At 38.6% G+C, this 15,579-nt stretch overlaps 1 protein-coding gene across 4 annotated transcripts in view; it reads left to right on the forward strand.

Annotated features, from left to right (window-relative positions):
- Gnpda2 (glucosamine-6-phosphate deaminase 2) overlaps nucleotides 1-15,579 on the forward strand; it is an 18,026-nt gene continuing 2,447 nt past the window's right edge. The window contains exons 1-7 of one of the 4 annotated variants that reach the window (XR_015636533.1): nucleotides 1-86; nucleotides 2,544-2,706; nucleotides 5,993-6,094; nucleotides 7,446-7,628; nucleotides 9,934-9,997; nucleotides 12,578-12,762; nucleotides 15,024-15,198. Coding sequence is in view for 2 of the 4 variants with exons in the window: in NM_001106005.1 (NP_001099475.1) it covers nucleotides 2,583-2,706; nucleotides 5,993-6,094; nucleotides 7,446-7,628; nucleotides 12,578-12,762; nucleotides 15,024-15,198 (769 nt within the window). In the remaining 2 variants the exon portion in view is untranslated. 4 annotated transcript variants of the gene reach the window in all.

The raw sequence follows: 15,579 nt of genomic DNA on the forward strand, positions 1-15,579 counted from the left end.
AATCCTCACCGGCTGGAGTCGCTGGCGGGTTGCTGGGTGTGTTAGGTCCTGCTGTTCCGTCGTTGGATGAGGCTGGAGGTCCGCCGGTGAGTTTAGGGGGACACAGCTCCGAATCGGGGCATTGACGCGGCTCGTTGTCGCAGATTCCCGGGGCCCGACGCGAAGTCTAGCTTGGGCGCTCCTGCCTAGTGCCCCTGAGCCGGGTGTAGGAGATCGGCCTCTGTTGGGCCACCGGAGGTTTCCAGCGCCTGACAGCTCCCTCTCCTCACGCTGCCGCGGCTGCTTAGGGTAGAGCAGTCCTGGCCCAGCGCTGTCTGCCCAGCCCTGGCAGCCCGCAGGTCTGGGGCATCACTCATCAGATCAGGGGAGGGTGCTACAGAAGCTCAGCACACCCCGCGCGCGCGTGGGTTGTTGGACTGCCCCACTAGTAGAAAAGCTGTGAAAGTTCCGTGGTGTAGAAGTTACCACCCCATGGAGAGTTCAGGGACTTGGCTTCAGTCAGTTTCCCGGGGATGCCCTGCCCTAATGAATCAGCACCTGCTATAAGCCCTTAATGGCAATTTTTAATGCTACCTGGTCACGATGCTGAAGTCAGAAAGCATCGACAGTTTCGGTTTCTGATGACTGCAAAACATGGAAAAGGAGGATATTAAACATCTGAATAAATATACAGAATTTATATTGAGTGAGGGGGATTCACTGAGAAATTTTGGAGGTGAACTCAGCTCTTTAAAGAGACCAAACAACTTGCCTGACGTTTGGTTGCTACCTTGAAACTTTTCTCGTTTTAGCTCAAGTCCAAGAATCCCCTGTGATACCTAACAGGTTCTTGAACAACTTTTGAGATCTGTTGGAGCTAAGGAGAGGGGCCCTGAGTCTTTTTACAAGTATTATTAGTGGTTTCATATGGATAAAACATTTGAAACATGTTTTAAGTCCAGCTCTCTCCAAAACATAACACCAGGGTTGTAACATCTGCAGAATTTGAATGACAGTTTCTACCTTGAAAGTGGGGAATAATCACAGATTTAGAAATTATTAAGTTAATGGAATACTCTATAACACCAGGGTCCAACTCATCAAATTTGTGTCTGTGGAGGCTAGCGTAGTGTTTAACATGGAGTAAATCGTGGCACGTGTGAAAAGCTGAAATACACCGACTTCTATCGCTCTTCCTCACAATTCCTTTTTCTTCTGGTTGTTTGCTGAAGAATCGTATTAGAAGTCCACATCTGGGAGAGCTAGCAGCAGTTGGGGAGATTTTGGTGTAACTCTGAAGTTATTTTTCATGTTAGATTATTGGTAGACCTAAATGGAGACAGAGTTCCCTTATGAAGCTGAGTTTTAAAAACTCTGTGCCTTCTTTTCTGTAAATGCTGTTCATCTCTTATTGTCTGAGAATTCTAGATTATAGTGACCATACTTTTCGCTGTTTTGGAATTCCAAGTCCTGTTCCTAAAAATATTCTTTAGTTTCTCTGAATGTGTTAATAGATGTTCTGTTCCTGTTTGAAACGGTTTGATTTAGTGTTCTGTGTAAAGTGCCTACTTCCTGAACAGGAATGCTGAAGCTACCATGTCATTGAAGGGTCGCTATTGGTGATTGACATATTTAAGTGTGAAAATAGAAATTTAAATCTTTGACTTGCGGTTATTGCATATAGAACGTACAGATTTTTTGTAATACTTTTTTTTTAAAGTAAAAGAGTAAACACTTCGATGCTAAATTTGCATTTTTGTGAATTCTCTTTCAAGAGGCCAGTACTTTTAGTCAAGTATGATCTTATTAAAATCCTTTCTCTGCATCGTGTGTGTGTGTGTGTGTGTGTGTGTGTGTGTGTGTGTGTGCATGCGTGCACGCTTATGCATATCTGATAGGTCAATGGTGTGTAAAGAATGATTCTGAAAGTTATTTCTGGTGGGATTTAAACATGTTTGACAGAACAGAAATTTGATTGTTATAGTATTTTTAGCAGCCATTCTGGATTTTGGTAAGTAATTCAAAGGCACTAAACCCTTAGAGTACTTGACTTGTAGTTAAGGAATGTTGCTTCTTTTTGTTCAAGGATGGACGCTTTGATCAGAGACTATATTATATTTGTATACAGTGCAGTGTGATGACTTCATTTGAATTTAAATTCTGTTGTGTCACTTACCCATGTGACCACATGTGAGTCCAGTTTCTCTGAAACCAATTTACAGGATTGTTTTTTTTTTTTTTTTTTTGGTTCTTTTTTTCGGAGCTGGGGACCGAACCCAGGGCCTTGTGCTTCCTAGGTAAGCGCTCTACCACTGAGCTAAATCCCCAGCCCCAATTTACAGGATTGTTATGTGGATTGATGTGTGCATCTAAATGACCTAACCCAGAGCCAAAAGCTCAGTGCCTATTTGGCAAAAGAGAATGCTATTACTATTGTTTGATAAGTATGGATTATATTTTTATACGTGCATGCTTTCCTTAAGTATTGCCCTTTTTAAAAATCAACATATTATACACTGGGTTCTGAAAAATGTCTAAAGTCCTCTGTACTGGAATTTTCATAGGTTTCAACCTCTTGGACTAAGAGCTGTACATCACCAATAATGAGGCTTGTAATTCTTGATAACTATGACTTGGCCAGTGAGTGGGCAGCCAAGTACATCTGCAATCGTATCATCAAATTCAAGCCTGGACAGGACAGATACTTTTCACTGGGCTTACCAACAGGTATCAACCATACTTCTTATTTTTATATACTCACATTCTCTACGGTTGTGGAAGAAATAGGGCTTTTCTTAGTAAAGTACTTTCCATTATTTTCTATAGCTCTGAACATATTAGTACATAAAGCCAGAAGTATATGCAGTCTGTCGCACCCTCCACAGGTGGATTCTACTTGTTAAAATTCTGTTTTACCCACAACCACAAAAATTGCAGTTTCACGAAGTATCCTGACTTCAGTGATGACCGTGATGTTTTTGTGCCTTTTCCTAGTCCTCTGGAGTTTCCAGGACACTGCTCTCATTAGTCATGTGATTTCTCACAGCTGAGCTCTTTTATTGCTAACAGGTGATGACTAAATTGCACACTGCTGCTTTTTGACTCCATGCTACCTTTATTATGAGCCCTTATCTTCTTAGGCTTTTCATTTTCGTTCTTCTGTTGATAGAAGTATTTTCAAGGGGAAATTGTAAAAGCTCTTGTTGCTTTATCACAGAAATAACTCACACACCAACTACATGCCTTGGCTTTCTTTTCAGAGTTGCCTTTTTAAAATGACCAGTTGGTACCACGTGACCATTGGGTACTTTTATATTGATAGGTTTTGAGAGACCCAGACTCAGAACTGAATTTTAATGGCTGCAGTTAATTCGTTCTACACACCTCGAGCTTTGGATTCCTTACATCCACAAAAGATAAAGTAGCCCTAATTATTGTAGCTTAAATACTGCTTTGAAGCGCAGCTAAAGCTATGTGTGCTTGCCGATCTTTTGAATGCTGTCAATGCTGTGTCACTTTAAGCTCCCATGCATGTTTTATTTAAATAGACTATTTTCTCCTGATCCCCCCACAGATATTCTAAATATATAAAACCTATCTCCACGATTCATTTCACTTGGGTGATTTTTAGGAATTACGTTTTTCTGGATAATCAGGTTGGCTATGTTGTTTCCTCACTCTTTGTCCAGGACAGAAGGTCCTGGTGAGAGTGGCAAGGGGGTATTTCTGTTACCCAAGCAAACTCAAGGAGCACATTCACATCAGCACCCTCGAGTAGGCCTTGATGGCTCCACAAAGCCATGCATCCATTTGTGCACCACGAATGGCTTATTCTCAGGCTGCCTGTGTCGATGATGTTGTCTCAGTTATGACACAGAAGGAATAGTGTAAGTTGGGGACCGAGAGACTCCCAAGTAGTGCATGTTAGCAGCGAGCGCTAGGCATGTTTCGTATGTATTTAAATGTGTAAGTGTACACCTGCCAAGGGCGAGCTGAGAAACCCTTGCTGGCATTTTATACCACACTCTTTGTTGATTGTCTCTGCTGCTTCCGAAACTGGAGCGTACAGTTTGAGGTTAAAAACAACATCCTGTACATAAGTTAGTCTCCCACCAAGCGCGATTTCTGGGTCACTTTAAGTGACTTTTTTTTAATCTGCATATTGTGACCTGCCTGGGACCCTTACTTTCAGCGCTCGCCTGCCCCAGATTGGGCTGCTTGTGGTTCCGAGGTTAGGCCTGACCTCTCTGGCTTACTGCTTTTGCTTTACCACATTGCTGCCCTGTTACACCTCTGTATGTTTCAGAGCTAACACATCCAGTTTCACATCCTTGGCTCCATTGCCATTTGGTATTTAGCAAATTATTCATCATTTCAACCTGGAACCTGCCAGTTTTCCAGGATTTGGGATTTATATAAGGGATTTCCATAGCATGTAGCCACATGCTGGGCACATAGATGTTATCCTTGAACCCTTTTCTCCATCTTTTGCCTACCGTACAGATCGCTTTATGGTCATCAGAATGCCAGCCCTTCATGACTCAAGTGAAACGATTTCTTACATCATTCTTTTGGCAAAAAGATTGTAGTCTCTTTCATCATTCCCGTACTCTAAAATTCTCTGAGGTCTTCTTTCTTTACATCACATTTTTTTTTTACTTCATATCTGTCTTGTGAGTTCTTCTCAACAGAAAAAGCCCTAACAGTCTTCGAGCCACAGAAAGCACCTGTTAAGCACAGCTTGTGTAGTTAAGAGTTGACCATCACAAAGCCAATAATAAAATGAGATTTCTGGAACAGGTTCACTTTTATCATCTGTTTCATTTGTTTCCTTTAACTACACGGATTAAATGTCAGAAGTCGAATGTGTTCTTTGTAACTACCTTTGTGGCTACCTCACACTGAAATAAATTCAGATAATCCTAAATCATGTGACTCCTGGCTGTCTATCAGATGCCTGTGCTTCTAGAAATAAAACAGAAGCATTTTATCCATCTGTTTATCCATAACTTATGAGTAACTTATAAGATAACATGCTACATCACGTTGATCATCTCCTTTCTGCATCTCTGAGGTATTGTTTATAGTCACTTGTTACTCTGTCTACTTAAGTGAGGGGGGACAGTCTACTACTCCTCAAGCCCTCAATCCCCTTTGTTGTTTTGGCCAGCAACTTTTTTTTAAACATCTAACAGATGGCTAAATACTGCCTAAGTCTTAACTACTGCACCAGAAAGTATTTATTTCTCTGATGTTTTTGTTTTGTGGTAACGAGTGGGCTAGAAATCTATTCCATCCAGGACTGAAAAAGTCACAGGCTAGTAAAGGTGCCTTTTTTTCTTGTGGTTATAATGAAAACTATAAAACAAATTTAATAAACAAAAGGGGGAGGCCCTCCATAAGATGATAAACTTATCTTTATTGTGTCATATTATGAAGAGAAAACAAAAGCCTGCTTGCTAAATTAATCAAATAATGTTACAGAGCATGTAAAATGAAATAATGACTGCATAAGCGTGACATGTTCCCTCTGAGGATCTCCTAGCAGTAGTCTCTGTTTTAAAGGAGCAATACTTTTCTTTCTCACCTAAGCCTTTTAAGGGAAACTCGTAGGAGATAAATGAGAAACAAGAACCAGAAGCCTGAGCTGCCAAGATTACCTTACCCTAGCTTCTGTCACTACAGAAGTCGCACTAAAACTCAGGATTTTTCAGCAAGTGTTTAATCTAAAAGATTTTAGTTTTATACTTTGCAAAAGCAATTCAAAATACTGAGAACAGTTCAGAATAGCTTTACCGTCCGTGTATGGTGATGGGCTCCCAGCTTTATTAACCAAATTATGGTTTAATGACATTTCACAGCATCTTGGAAAGAAACCACCTCAGCCTATCATGAACATTGTATTTAAGTTGTTTATTTTGAAATGTAGAATGTTACTCATAAAAAATTTAATTATAAATATATTTAAATAGATGTTCAAGTTATTTAAAAATGGTCACTTTATCTTTTTTAGGGAGCACACCTTTAGGATGTTATAAAAAACTAATAGAATACCACAAGAGTGGAAACCTTTCATTTAAATATGTGAAGACTTTTAACATGGATGAATATGTTGGTAAGATACATTGAATATACTATATATTACATGTTGAATATCATGTATCATTAGAATTTTGAGACCCTTTGTGTACTGCTTTGTGGTGAAATTGATAATAGCACAGTATAATGGATACACGACTTGGAAATGTGCACTCATTTTGCTGCTTACCTATGTTGTTACATGGTGCATTCCATTCATAATTCATTCATAGCCATTCTTTCTCTCCTTTCTTTTTTTTTTTTCCCTTCTCTCTCCTTATCTTCCCCTTCTGCTGCTTCGCTCCTTTTTCCTTAAAGGATAATTGTAGAGAATTAAGTGATACATACATATGCAAAGGTAGTTCATATAGCTTTTTTATTTTTTAAATTAAGTGTTGTTCATGTTAGCACCCACAAAGTTGTGTAATCTGTTAACTTGCTTAACTGGAAGGATCTATGATTTGCTTAGAAATTCTTTATTGAAGCATAAATATCAGAATATATTTTCAGCATCTGTATAAGTTACAGTCAGATAACTGTTATGATTCAACATACTTTACATACATGTAGGGTGCATATGAGAGGAATGTGGCCAGCAATTAGTTCTCTAAAACTATAGACATTATGGGTGTGGTTTCCACCCATGAAGTCTCACCCTTGTCTGCCTAAGCATGGCTTTAACAAAGTTGTCGTGAATATACACACTAATATGGAAAGTGAAACCCCAAGGGGCCTCATCGCTACACACACAATTACAGGAACTAAGGAATGCTGAAAGCAGGAGAATTTGTTTTCTACAGGGAAGATCATACCAATTAGTTATTCAATACCAGATCAGATGGTCAGTCCTGAATAAATATATGTACAATTAACATTAAATATGGACAAAGCATGTTGTCGTTGTATATTTAGGAATATATGAATGTACACATACATATGTAACAACAATTAAAAACCATTAAGTCATGAATTTAAAAGAGTGAGGCAGGAAACAGGCAGGGTACATGGAAGGAAAGGGAAAGGGAAATGATGTAATTGTATTGTAACGTCAAAAACAAAAAATAAAAGCTAGTCAAAGGATAACAGTTTGCACATGTTTTAGAAGTATGTAGTGACTGAGTGAGTGAATTAGACTCCCAGTGTTTGAATTGCAGACCCTGCACCAGCTGTATGATTTGGGGGGAGTTCTGTGCTTCCTGTGCTCATCTGTTAAATGGGAATGATACTAGTATTTTCATCTGTGTTTACAAATTAATTGTTAGTGTAGACATTTAAAGTGACACATGTATATATGAAGCATGTTTTAAGCCAAACAGTTTAAAATGTAATGTACTTTAAAGAAGTCTTTTGGGGAAAGTTAGAGTTTTTATTATTAACTTCATATTTAGGACTTCCAAGAAACCATCCCGAAAGCTACCATTCTTATATGTGGAATAACTTCTTTAAGCATATCGACATAGATCCTAATAATGCTCACATCCTCGATGGGAACGCTGCTGATTTGCAGGCAGAGTGTGATGCATTTGAGGAGAAAATAAAAGAAGCCGGAGGAATAGATCTTTTTGTTGGAGGTATGTAAGAACACATTGCCATCAATCATTTGTCTGCTAATATTTGAAGATTGTTTTTAAAAAAAGAACAAAAATGTCACCACTGCATAGTGCAAAAGACACCTGTTAGTGACTGTTAATGTCCAGCTGCAGAAATAGAAGGATGCCAATTTTACTTTATTTTCATTTAAAAAGTACACATAAGGTAAAAATAAACTCAAAATTATAACAGTTAACACGCTGTTTACATTATGCCTTGAGAAGTAGGTCCCCATCCCTGTCATCCCTGTTAAACTATTCTGATTACATCTTAAGGTTGAGAGTTTACCCCAGCCTGAAAATACTCTGCCAGGTCATTGTGTTGAGTGTTTGATTATTTTGTTCTCGCATAGGCTACTTAACAGAGCTAAACACATGAGAAATGGGTGGACTTTTATCAGATAACTCAAATTTCGCTAAGATCATTCAAATCAGTCACAAGCAACGTAAGACTTTTTATCACCAACTCTTAGACCAGTTCATTTCTGTGAGTGCCTTAAATTCCAAAGAGAATGAATGTTTGGTTTACCAAATTCCACTTATAAATTAAAATTATATATTTATGTGTATGTTTGTGTGTGTATAAATGTACCAAAAATAGGTGTCTGTCCCTTTGTAACAGTGTGGCTCCCTATTACCAGGATGAAACAGTTGAAGTTTGTCGCCGTCAGAAAAGTATAAATCAAGTACATTGAAGTCAAAACCATTTTTATCTGTCTTTAGTACTTAACCAGCATACTAGTGCTCTAAACTACCTGTCGGTGGTTTGTATCTGATTTATGAGACAGTTTCCCAGAACTGTGTGCACTAGGGTTGTAGTGAGGTGGATTCATGGTTGAAGTGGCTGAGTGTGATTGAGGTGGTTGGATGCTGGTGGCTTTTACAGTGAGACTTACATTGGCATCTCCAGGTTCTGTGTATGCCGGTTCAGTTTACTAAAGTTCAGTGTAACCAGATCCCGTGTAAGACAGGATTAATTTTCACTTTCCCGACATTGAAAGTTGAGTTTTATGGCATGTTTAAAGTGCCTTAGAATGGTTCATGGCATGCAGCTGGCTCATGGCCCCTTCAATGCTCTTCCATGAGCCGCAGAGATTAATGTCATGGTCCATGGATTCCCTGTAGTTCTTCCCGAACTATTTTTACTTTATTTTTATGACCAAGTGTGACTGAACCCTTCTGAGGGAATTCTTATCTATGTGTAGAGAGCCAGTACTATTCATTTTCTTGTGTAGATAGAGTTGTTATTTGTCTGAGCAAGAACATTTATTATTTTTATTTTAAATAGAATGTCATCCATTTTAAATAAACCTTGCTAATATCACCTTAGTAGTCCTATAGAGCACTTTCATACTCAAGATTTGTAAATATGGTTCCATTTTACCTGCCAGTATTAAGGCTCAGATACCAGATGTTTGGAAATGTATAAACAGACTTTTGTAATTTCCATATCAAAATAAAATTCCTAAACTATACCGTTCCTAAACAGTTTATCTTATTTTTTTCCAAGAAATGTTTTTACCAATTTACTGTTATAGTGAAAACATACACTATAGAGATTAATGATTAAAAAGGCTGGTTGAAAAATGTTTTCATTTATAGACATTTATTTTTCCTGTTAATCTGCTGACTTTATGGAAGGGTCTATGCGACAAAGCCCTTGTAGACTCAGTGCAAGAACAGTTAACTTAGTGGCTAAGAGAATGGCTGATCAAGACTCTTGTGCTCTTATTTAGAAAGCATTCTGAGACTACAACTCTCTTATCCAGTCTTTCTGGTAGAAACTCATCATTTCCCATTGCGTTAAGTCGTGTCTCTCTCTCTCCTCTCTTTTTATTCCATGTTTGTTTTTGGTCTGATTCCTCAAGCACCGTGTCTACCTTCCAGGTAAAGGGAAGTACAGTTAGAATCACCCTTTCATTATAATTACACTTCTCACCGACTCTTACTGATGCTTTGCTTTTTAACCACCTTGATCTTAAGCGTCCTGTAGTTATTTCTTCACTACCCCCAAACCAGGAAACATTTTTAAGAAAATTCTTCACATCTTTCATTGGAGGCTGATGACCCAGGGCCTGACGTTTTATTTGTGTCATCCAGAAAGTAATTCTGTGCGTGGGAAGAGGAGTTCGCCTTCCTGTGTGGGTTGATGGTTGTTGCTCATGTACTTGGTCATGAAAGAATCTTATTTGACTCTTTGCATTTCTAGATATAGGTTATTGTCTTTGGAATTTTTAAGATGAGGCTTGGTATCTGGGTCTTACCACTTACCCTTCTTTTGTTCCAGGGTTTGGTTAATAAAAACACTAAGAACTGTGCCAAATGGGATCAAAATATCAGCTTTATTAAAGGTAAAGTTGGAATAGAGACTGTAGGCTGGGCTTGAAGCAGTATTGGTTCTCCCCTGCACTGTGAATTGGCCTAGGACTAGAAGAGTCTAAGAATATAAATTTGCCACTGTCCACCCAGGGAATTAGAATGTGAGTTCCTTTCTCTTGGTAGGAAAGAGAAAAGAGGAAACGAATCCTCTGAGAGCTTTCATTCTTTCTCTGATGATGACAGAAAGGTAAGGTGTATCCTAAGTGTCTAAGGAGGACCCAGCAGTAAGGTAGAGATAAAGAAACTTAAGTGTAATATCTTAAACTTTGATATTTTATTTATATAAAATTTAAAGAAGACTGGGAAAAACTTTCATATTTTAATTGGTGAAGCTTTTGTTGGCAATAACACTATAACTTGTAGAGGGGGTCTAGTAGTGTGTTCACTGAAATGATTCTGGTATAGTTCACAAAACCTAGAGAGGGGATCAAGCACTGAGTGTTTGGAAAGAACCAAAAAACCTTAGCTCACAGAAGCAATGGCACGTTAAGCAGCAGCTGTCATTAGTCGTGTGTTTGTGTTTGCTTTGTTTCTGTTCGTCAGATAAGGATCAGTTCTAGTGAGGACTCCATTGCTTCAGCTTGCAGTGCTTTGCTCTTGCCACTCTCACTCAGAACGATAGGGACATAAGGAATTGCCTTTGAGATCCTCACCCCCTGACCCCTGCAGCCTGTAGTGAGGAGTGGAGCAGAAGAGGTATAGCAGGAAGAAACTGCTGAGCTGACCAAAGAGAAGTAACGTGCATTAATTCATTCAGCTCCGACTTACTGAATGTCTCTTGTGTGTCATGTTAACTTCTGAGTAGTAGAGACACACAAATGCCTTACTCAAAGGAAGTTTACAAACTACCCACAAGACCACAAGAACTATAGGACCAAAAGTCATTCATATATATATATATAATTTCACCAGTGAGCTCTTGAGAGGATGCTGAGACCCTAATGTAGATGTACGGGCCACAGAGTTAGTGGAGCATAAAGCATTATCCGGAATCAATCAGTCTCTATGCCATTTGTGGCAGAAAGCATATGTAGTGGTGCTCCTCTAACAGGACACTTGACCAAGCTCAGGTCAGCCATGTGCTTTCTGTGGCCCATGTCACCAATGAAAACATTAATAAGACTTACAGGATCTCTGATTTGTTTTCTGAAGGTTTTATGTTTCGAGCTCTAACCTTTCTTTTGTGTGCATCTAAAGACAATTACATGGTGCATTTGTATATCCAAGAGTAAAATGATACATTTGAAAACACATTTAAGTATAATTAAAACGTGCTAGATACCGGTCTGTACTCAGGAATGGAAACAATCCTTGAAAATTAAACATATGTAAGTCCTTATTAAAAGTGTACACCCCACAGTAATCACTGCTAGACTGTTGTGCTTTAGAACATTTGATTCATACTATATTTTTCTTAATTCTTCAAAACTAGATTATAGCTTGCTTATTTTACTATGGCCTGAGAAGCTTAATGATATAGCATGTATCAGTGAAATATACCTGTCGTCTCCTTAAAGTAAACAGGTGGAGTATAGATGTAAAAGATATTTTTATTACTTAGAGAATTGGGTTTTTGGTTGTTTTTTTTTTTTTTTTGAGAATGCTGACAACTATGATACAGGTGTGTAAACTTTTATTTTTAAAGGTTCTTGATTTTTTTTAAGGAAATTACCATTGTCTTCAAATAAGGAATATCATGTTCTTTTCTATATTTTAAAAGCCATCATAAAATATAGCAGGTGTGTATAGGTCACTGTGGTTGATACCTGTATGTCATGAAATCATTGCAACCAGTAACATCCACCATTCTCTTCTTGTACCACTAAGGAAATGAAGTGTAACAGAAAAGACCTTGCATAGATCCCTGTAAAGCCAAGTGTAATTTTATGCATTTTATTTGATTTTATTTTAGATGAGAGAGAGAGAGAGAGAGAGAGAGAGAGAGTATGTGTGTGTGTGTGTGTGTATTACAGTGAAAAATCAGAAAGCTTGTAATATAAAACTGGTATCTTAGGTATTTCTAATGCAATTCTATATTATTTTATGAGGAAATAAAACTAAAAGGGAACCATAGTTAATTGCCTCACCTAAACTGGACTGAAGCAAAGCACGGCGAGGATATCAAACCCTGGAGTCAGTAGTCAGGAGCCTATGATTCGAGTGCATCTCAGTGTTTACTAAACTGTGGTCTTTCACATCAGTTTCTTTTTGTGTTCCTGAAGAGGTGGCCATGAGGGAAGTAGCCACAGAGTTACCAAATACTGTCTGTTGTGAAAATGCCCTCGAAGCCTGTAGTGCTGTGTAAATGTGGTGCTCCCCGCTCTTGGTACATACATGTCATTCCATGCTGTGTACTCAGCAGATATGGGATACTGAATGAAATATACAAATATCTTAATATTGTGAATTCAGTTCTAAAATAAGGTAAGTGTGTTTATGGTGATTTCTTTACCTTTATAACTATGTTGAAATTTGAGAAAATATGATATACTATATGTTTGAAACCTTGTTTATATCATGTATATATGAGTGTGCATATCTGTTTTTGAAAGGAATAGGTCCAGATGGTCATATCGCTTTCAATGAGCCAGGATCCAGTTTAGTATCAAGAACAAGATTAAAGACTCTAGCAATGGACACCATTTTAGCAAATGCAAAATATTTTGATGGAGATTTATCAAAAGTACCAACCATGGCTCTAACTGTTGGTGTGGGGACAGTGATGGATGCCAGGGAGGTAAGTAATGTTGTTTTGAATATTTTTCTTTGATGTTGAGTAATTATGGTGCTTAATATTTTAGATTCATCTAGTTTTCAATAAAAATGCTTAAAGGACAACATTTAATTAGAGCTGCCTCACTGGTTCTGAGGTTCAGTCCATTATCATCACAGCCGGAAGCATGGCAACATCCAGGCAGGCATGGGACTGTATGAACTGACAGCTCTACTTCTTGTTCAGAGGCAAACTGGAGCAGAATGGCTCTCACGTGGCTAGGAGGAGGGTCTCCAAGCCCACCACCACAGTGACACACCTCCTCCAACAAGGCCACACTTCCTGATAGTGCCACTCCCTGAGCCAAGCATATACAAACCACAACAGTAACTGTGGTTGTGTTGGCATTTGCGAAAGGGGTATAGAGAGAATGTCCTACATAGTTTTGGAGCCCATGGGATTGATTAATAAAAAGTGCTTTTGACTACACTTAGGAGGATTGGCTATATTGGTTTCCCATAGTTCAGTCCCCAAGGCGCACACGCTGGAAGGAGGGAGCCGATGGCTATAGACACACACAAATAAGTAAAAGTCCATTTAACATTCTTTAAAAGAAGCAGTAGTTTCAGTTGCCGTCTGAGGACTTCCTGTGAGATTTTGGCTAATGACCTAAGGGACTTTCATTCCTGCACCAAAGCTCCAAACATAATGAATCATTAGAGAAGCCCTGAATCGGCCTATAATGTGACTGCGTGCATGTGGTACACACCCACACATCTCATTTTGGTTGCTTCTGTAACAAATATTTCATTATTAGGACAGCACTGTGGGTAATAATGTTCGACAAGGAGAATTGATTTAGAAATCATTAAATTTTTGCTTGCCTTATATCAAACAAGTTAATTTTTGCTTTAAGAAGGCAAATGGTTTTGAGGTGATGCATTGAATGTTAATTAAGGTTGTTTCCCAATGAAAATTAATTTGAATTATGATTTTATAAAGATACTTTGATCCATTCATGTTTCATTTCCTATACTGTAGAATACTGAATCATAACATATGCATACATGAATATAAAATTATTTCAAATATTTTAGAGCCATAACCATTCAAATTTTTAATAATTGTAAAGAAAAAATTAAGTAAACTAATCTAAATTCAGAAAGATAAGCAATTCATGTTCTCATATGATCAGGATTTGAGGAAGGAAGACTTTCAGGATCATTAGGGGAGAGTGATAAAGAAGGGGCTGCCTTGTCTGGCCTCAGTGGGAGAGGAAGTGCCTACTCATGCAGAGACCTAAAAGTGCCAGGATGGGGATATCCGGGTTGGTGGGAGGTGGGGGTCGATTAGCTTAGAAGAGGAGGAGACAACAGGGTTTGGGGAAGAATTGTGGGAGGGGGTGACCGGGAGGGGTCAGTGAGCAGGATGTAAAATGAATAGGTTTAAAAAAAAAAGTGGAAATGATCCAGGTGGTGGTGGTGGAGCATGTCTTCAATCCTGGTACTTAGGAGGCAGAAGCAGGATTAACTTTGTGAGTTCAAGGGCAGCCAGCTCTGTTCAAACTAGTTCTAGGACAGCCAAGGCTACACAAAGAAACCTTATCTCAAAAAGAAAAGAAAAAAAGGAAATTATTTAAGTATGTTTATTTATGAAAATGTCATAATGAAAAACCATTATGTTATATTTTTAATGCTGATTAAAAAGAATATAAAAACTACAACACTGTGTAAGCATATGTACATTTTTTTCAGATTTGGAGGAACTGATAGCTGAAAAATTCTAAGGTCCCTTCTGATAACACACCCGCATGTTCTTTGAGTTATTTTACTGGTGCCTAGTAATTTAAAACCACGAACTTGCAGCTTCTGTTCTTTCCAAAAGTAACTCACTCCTTTGCTGCAAGGGCAGTCCTTTGTTTCAGGAGATCTGAAGTTCTTAAATGCAGTCTGAGCTTGGAACAGCATTAAAGATAACCACACCCATTAGGTGATGAAGTTCAGGCTCCTCTAGCTGTTGTTCAGATCTCTACCGCAGTTGTTTTAGAGCACTTGCTGTCCAACACAGGACGTATTGCTTAGCTGGACTGGGGACTTAGGGTGTTAGCCTGTATTATATATTATTCACTGAACGCACATAAGCTCTTTATTTTCCAATCAGGAAGCTCTTCTCTCTTTCCCAGGCAGGTATCTATACATCAGTAGTAAAGTGTTAGCTCTGGTCCGCACTTGTCTGTTACAGAGTGTCCTGCTCACTGTTAACACGGGATGCTCATGATTCTGCAGGTGATGATCCTCATAACAGGTGCACACAAGGCGTTCGCGCTGTACAAAGCCATCGAGGAAGGCGTCAATCACATGTGGACTGTGTCCGCTTTCCAGCAGCATCCCCGGACTATTTTTGTATGTGACGAGGATGCTACTTTAGAGTTAAGAGTTAAAACTGTGAAATACTTTAAAGGTGAGCATTGAATTTTAATGTGATATGAGATACTTCTAGTGAATGATAAAACTTAGTAACTGTGGACTTTTAATCTTTCAGGAGGCCTGCTGAAAACTGGCATTATGCTAACAAAATAACCAGGATTTTCAAGGCCTACAGCTTCTCAGTTAATACTTTTCAGGGTTTTCATGACATTTTTCTTTGAAATCACATGAAGTATTTTTGTTTCATATCACATATACAAGGTTAAATAACTCAGTAATGTCCTTTCTGGATCTTTGGGGTTTGTTGTTTTGTTTCTTTTAGTAACATTTGGGAGTTCTGCCTCATCCTTCCAGCTCTCATCCACTATTGAGGCTAAGCTTCCTGATGTCAGACACCCGTGTCAGTGTGCTAAGG

This window comes from Rattus norvegicus, chromosome 14 (assembly GCF_021556685.1).
Source record: "Rattus norvegicus strain SHRSP/BbbUtx chromosome 14, alternate assembly SHRSP_T2T, whole genome shotgun sequence".
NCBI lineage: Eukaryota > Metazoa > Chordata > Mammalia > Rodentia > Muridae > Rattus > Rattus norvegicus.